We start from the raw sequence: 5,633 nt of genomic DNA on the forward strand, positions 1-5,633 counted from the left end.
TAAGCTAGCATACCTAGCTGGTATTTTGTTGTTATAAACGTTACAGTAAGGCTGCAGCTCACAGTTAAGCTTTAGCTTTGTTTTATGAATTTAGCGGCGGGTTGTATGTTATTCGGTTATAATAATATTTAATACAGGGTTCCATGATGTAATCTTTGGTCTCGTTTTCAGATTCCGTATATGCATTGAGCCGTTAGCATTACGTTTAGCATAGCAGTTAGCACGCCTAACAGTTAGCGTTAGCCTGTAACAGTTAGAATTCAGCAGTAACAGTTTGACATTGCCGTTAAGGCCGATTACCGTTGCAGTTAGCCGTTAGCAGTTAGGCCACTCCTTGGACCGACCGCTCTCCACTTCACAGCATTACTCGAAACTTCCCCTGCCGGAACAGAAACACACAGTGAGTCGGGAGAGACGACCGTTCCGGGAGGGCAAGGGAAGGACCGTTATGCGGAGTTCTTAACCTTGCCTCGGCCGGTTTCAGGATACATCCGCATTCAATACCTGCCGACCGTCACCCCCTCCATTACTACAGCGGCAGCCCCTGATGAACGAGGGGAAGGCGCGTTTTGACCTCGCCCACGACCACCGTAGGGGTTTGTATTATAATTGGGCTCTTTTTAATTTAATGATATTTCCTTCATTAGTACACACTGCCGGGCTAATATAATGATGAGTATTAATATAAACAACCAATATTAGACAATATATATAATATATTAAATACAATATAATGAGTAATTAATATAATAATATATATAATACAAATACAATATGAGTACCAATATTAGTAATTAATAATAATATAACAATATAATATAATATAATACAATATATTACAATATAATAAGTATAAATATAATATAGTATATATAATATAATACAAATATATAGTAATATAAATATAAATATTATATAAATAAACAATTAAGTATATATATATATATAATATAATACAATAAATATAATAAAATAACGAATATAATAATTATAATATAATCAATATTAAATATATATATATAATATAATATTACAATAAATATAATAATAGTAATACAATATATATTAGTATATATTATAATAAGATCATAAGGTAAATAATAATATAATATTAGTTAATATAATATCATATAATATACTATAATTACAATATTAATATAGTTAATATAATATTAGTATATATATATAATAAATATAATATAATATTAATACAAATAGTTAATATAATTTAATTGAATAGGAAACAAGGTAGAAGTGCGATGAGATAATAAGGCGGAATGGAGGTGCAGGATTATTGGGGAAGTGATAATATAAATGACAATTATATAAAGTATGATATAATACAATCATTGAGATATGGAGTAAAGTAATATATAATACAATGACATATACACATATAATAAAGTTACTAACCTACGAATTTAAATGATAGTATAAGGAGGGGGATATACCCCATATAATATGAATATTAAGTAATATAATATGATATGATTATAGTACTGATATATAGTATAATATAATATGAGTATAAGTTTATAAAAACAATCATATGAATAAAATATAATAGTATATATATAGTATATTGATTAATATAATATAATTACAATATAATTATTGAATAAGATAAATAATATAATATAAATAGATATTAGTAATATAATCAGTATAGTATAAAATAAGTATAATATAGTATAATAGTATTTATTAATATTAATATAGTTACTAAAGTGTGTGAGAATGATAATTTAATGATGTGTGTATAGAGCGGTTAGAGCGGAATGTGAGGGTATAATTTAATATAGTAAGGTATAGATGAAGTATAAAGTATATAGCAATGTAATATGATAGAGTGGCAATGATAATTCGAGAGTAATGTGAAGAAAAGTAATGGAAATGCGCGCCGCAATGATCCCCGCCAGCGGAGTATTTTAGGAGTATGAATATAATATAAGTTTAAATGAGATGATATAATTTAAGATATATATTAATAGTCAATAAATATATTTTATATAGTTAATATAATTTAATATCGTATTAGTGGTTTAATCAGCAGTTGAGGGGGCGGCAAGTAGGCTCAGTGTGTAGGACTTGGCTTGGGATAGCCAGAGGTCGCCGGTTCAGAGGTCCCACAGGGACTAGGCAAACATATGGGAGTGTGGACTGGTAGAACTGGATGATAGGTGCCAGTTCAAGCCTCCTGTACACTGCCAAGGTGCCTGGAGCAGAGCAAGCCGTGGTGTAAGCCCCGAAAGCCTGCTCATGAGCGCTGGTAACGCGGGCGAGGCGCCGGTGAGCTGCACATGCTCTCCCGCTTTGCATGGTCCCAACATGCAGTGGGGTGGTGTGAAGAAGGCCCGCGGAGCGGTGCGCGCGGTGAGAGGTCCAAGGTGAAGAGAGTATGTATGTGGTCTTGCGTGTGGTGCGTGAGAGTGGCGGTGACAGACGGCGCGCTCTCGCTGTGGCGGGTAGCGCGCAGTTCACGGTCCAAAGGACAGGCATGAACAGGCGGCGCGGCGCCGACCGAGGGTAATGCGTGACACGCGGCGAACTGGGGGTCGCCGAGAGAAAACTTTAACGACGGCAGACGTGGTGGATCCTGTTCGTCATTAATCGGTTACATTTGATCTTTGGATTAGATAATGAGTATGATTATATTTATAGTTCTTAATTTGTTGGTTGTATATCTGGAATTTGTAATGGAAAATATCAAATAAATTATTTCTATTCTGGTCTCATTAATCTTGAATGGGACAGATCATTTATTGTCACCAGTTAAATTACACATTTTATAACAGTTTTAGTGGATACAAACATGAACTAAAAAGGACAAAGTGAAAACATCAAGTATTATATTAAAGTATAGAACTCACAGAGAAATACATACAGGAGAAAGATAATACAAAGAAGAAGAGTGAAATAAATCATTAGTGATTTTACTTGAATACAAGTCTTTAAATAAGTTAGAAGTCATTTAAAATAAGACCACGAAGGAGGTTTTGTTATTGCTCCACTTTTGGAATCAGCTTTGATTATGATGATCGCGGGTACCCATAAATAATATATAGTATCATATATTATGATATAATGATATATATCATTATATATTATATCTATATAATATATATATCTATATAATATATAGATATATATTATATAGATATATATATTTAATTTAATATAAACAGGTTGTTAACTTTAATATCTAATTATTTATTATTGTTTAAAAGGTTTAATCAGCTTAAATTAAAGAGAGTTCTGTGTGTTAAGTGATATTAGCTCATTTATATCTGATTTATTTGTGTTTAACTTTTTAATAAGATTTATTAAAACCGGAACCGGAACCGGAACCTTTCCGCCTGTGTTTACAGCGGAGCTAGTTCTGTGTTGCACCGGCGTTATGTGTGTGTTTCTGCAGGTGAATGACAGAAGAGCTCGTTATTGAAGGTAATAATCGATTAACGAGGATTTTAATCAATAACTGAAGTCATAACGGTTCTGTTAGCTCCCGGTTAGCTCCCTAGCGCTAGCACACAGACGGAGGTCAAAGACTGTTAAAGTGTCAGACTGTTAAAGTGTCAGACTGTCAGTGTTTAGTGTTAGTTAGTGTTAGTTAGTGTTAGTTAGTGTTAACCGAATTAAAGAGTTTTTACTTTAATCGAGTCGGTAAAACTAAATATCCGTTTTAAAAGAGCTGTGTCACACGTTAGTGAGCCGGGTGGCGTGTTTGTTTCGTCATTAAAGCCAAGGATGTTCGTTTCTGTCGGATGTTCTTGAGAGATTATTCGTCCCGTGTAATTGATATTTAGAGGCTAAATGTGTGATGTTAAATACAGATATTGATGATCTGCAGACTTTAATGCTGTTTCATCTTCCTCCAGGTGAGTTTGAGCTTCAGGTGAGGACGACCCGCCATGCTGCTCCACTTCCTGGTGCGTCAGTCCCTCTGCTGCCCTCAGGCGGTGCTGACGCGCTGCGTCCGGACGCCGCGCTGCGACGCTGCGAGGACGCTCGACTCCCAGGCCGAACACTTCCTGCGGCGCCGGCTCCCCCCGCCGCCGCGCTTCCACCCGCCGAGCCGAGGAATAAAGAGCCGACACCGGAAGTCCAAGAGCCAGGAGGAGGAGTGGAAGACCAGGAACAAGACGGTGCTGACGTACATCGCCGCCGCCGGGGTCGGCATGATCGGCCTCTCGTACGCCGCCGTGCCGCTCTACAGACTCTACTGCCAGGCGTCGGGGCTCGGCGGCATGGCGGTGGCCGGCCACGACGCAGATCAGGTGGAGACGATGAAGCCGGTGAAGGAACGCGTCATCAAGGTCACCTTCAACGCCGACCGGCACGCCAGCATGCAGTGGAACTTCAAACCGCAGCAGACGGAGATCTTTGTAAGACCCGGTTCCGTTAGCACGACCCCCAAATCCCACCGGGCTTTACGCCGCCGCCGCGCCCGGGAGGAATCTGGTTTACGTCAGATTGTTAATATAAAATATGTAATCTATTACTTTATTACTGACAGTTATTAGTAATCAGTTACTTCGTAGTTACTGCCGTTGTTTCCTCATTTCAAACGAGGATCTGTTGGCTGCACGTTATTGTGATCAGTCAGTGAACACAGCAGAACTGTTCTGGTCCGGATTCAGACCCGGAACCAGGACGGTTCTGTCCCCGGAGGTTTTAGATGAGGTGTGTTTGTCGCTGCAGGTGGTTCCAGGTGAGACGGCGCTGGCGTTCTACCGAGCCAAGAACCCGACAGATCAGCCGATCATCGGCATCTCCACCTACAACGTGGTTCCCTTCGAGGCGGGCCAGTACTTCAACAAGATCCAGGTAGTCCGCGTTGACCGGCGCCGGGTTCTCCTCAGAGCCACGCGGTGATAAACTGATCTGTGTCGTCTCTCCGCAGTGTTTCTGCTTCGAGGAGCAGCGTCTGAACCCTCACGAGGAGGTGGACATGCCCGTGTTCTTCTACATCGACCCGGAGTTCGACGAGGACCCGCGGATGGCCCGGGTCGACACCATCACGCTGTCCTACACCTTCTTCGAGGCCAAAGAGGGTCAGAAACTGCCGCTGCCCGGATACAGCTACAACTGAGAGACTCTGTGAACTGAGAGACGCTTTTAATCTTGAACGCTCCTGAAAAGAGACTTTTACTCTGAAAGGACTCCACACAGGAAGCACTGTGTGGTTTCTGCCTCCAGGGGGCGTCAGCGAGACCGGAGGCAGAGGAGGGGTGAAGCAGCGAGGGGATACGGCGCCGTAGACAACCTGCCAACACCGGACCTTTAACTGTAATCTGCTAACTAACTCATTAATGAATGAGTTAGTTAGTTAGTTAGTTAGTTAGTTAGACCCCACTGACGTTTTAATAAACAAAAGACAACGTTGGAGATACTCTGTTTGTTTGTTTGTTTGTTTGTTTGTTTGTTTGAGAGAAAGTGTGTCATTGAACTGATGAACAGAAAGATAATTGTTCTGACTGAAGATGAATCAATAAATTATGATTAAACAACCCGAAGAGAAAAGCAATAAAACAAATAAACGTTTGTTTTGAGCCACGGTTTCTAATTTGTTTGTTTATTGATCCGACAGTGAGTTTGTTGTTGTTGTTGCTTTGTTGTTGTTGTTGTTGTCA

The 5,633-nt window shown here is 39.5% G+C and overlaps 1 protein-coding gene across 1 annotated transcript; it reads left to right on the forward strand.

Moving 5' to 3' along the window:
• Positions 1-3,335: 3,335 nt before the first annotated feature.
• Positions 3,336-5,552, forward strand: LOC118330578 (cytochrome c oxidase assembly protein COX11, mitochondrial). The gene is made up of 4 exons (XM_035665187.1): positions 3,336-3,444; positions 3,879-4,385; positions 4,702-4,827; positions 4,904-5,552. Exons 2-4 carry the CDS (start codon positions 3,912-3,914, stop codon positions 5,090-5,092), a joined length of 789 nt encoding a protein of 262 aa, XP_035521080.1. The 5' UTR covers positions 3,336-3,444; positions 3,879-3,911; the 3' UTR covers positions 5,093-5,552.
• The last annotated feature ends 81 nt before the right edge of the window (positions 5,553-5,633 follow it).

The sequence above is a fragment of the Morone saxatilis genome, unplaced genomic scaffold (assembly GCF_004916995.1).
Source record: "Morone saxatilis isolate NCDOM2014 unplaced genomic scaffold, NCSU_SB_2.0 Contig1, whole genome shotgun sequence".
Taxonomy (NCBI): Eukaryota; Metazoa; Chordata; class Actinopteri; family Moronidae; genus Morone; species Morone saxatilis.

Coding starts and splice junctions, on each gene's coding strand:
- LOC118330578 (XM_035665187.1), top strand. CDS start 3,912: ATGCTGCTCCACTTCCTGGTGCGTCAGTCCCTCTGCTGCCCTCAGGCG. Junction 4,386..4,701: donor CGCAGCAGACGGAGATCTTT/GTAAGACCCGGT, acceptor TTGTCGCTGCAG/GTGGTTCCAGGTGAGACGGC. Junction 4,828..4,903: donor AGTACTTCAACAAGATCCAG/GTAGTCCGCGTT, acceptor GTCTCTCCGCAG/TGTTTCTGCTTCGAGGAGCA.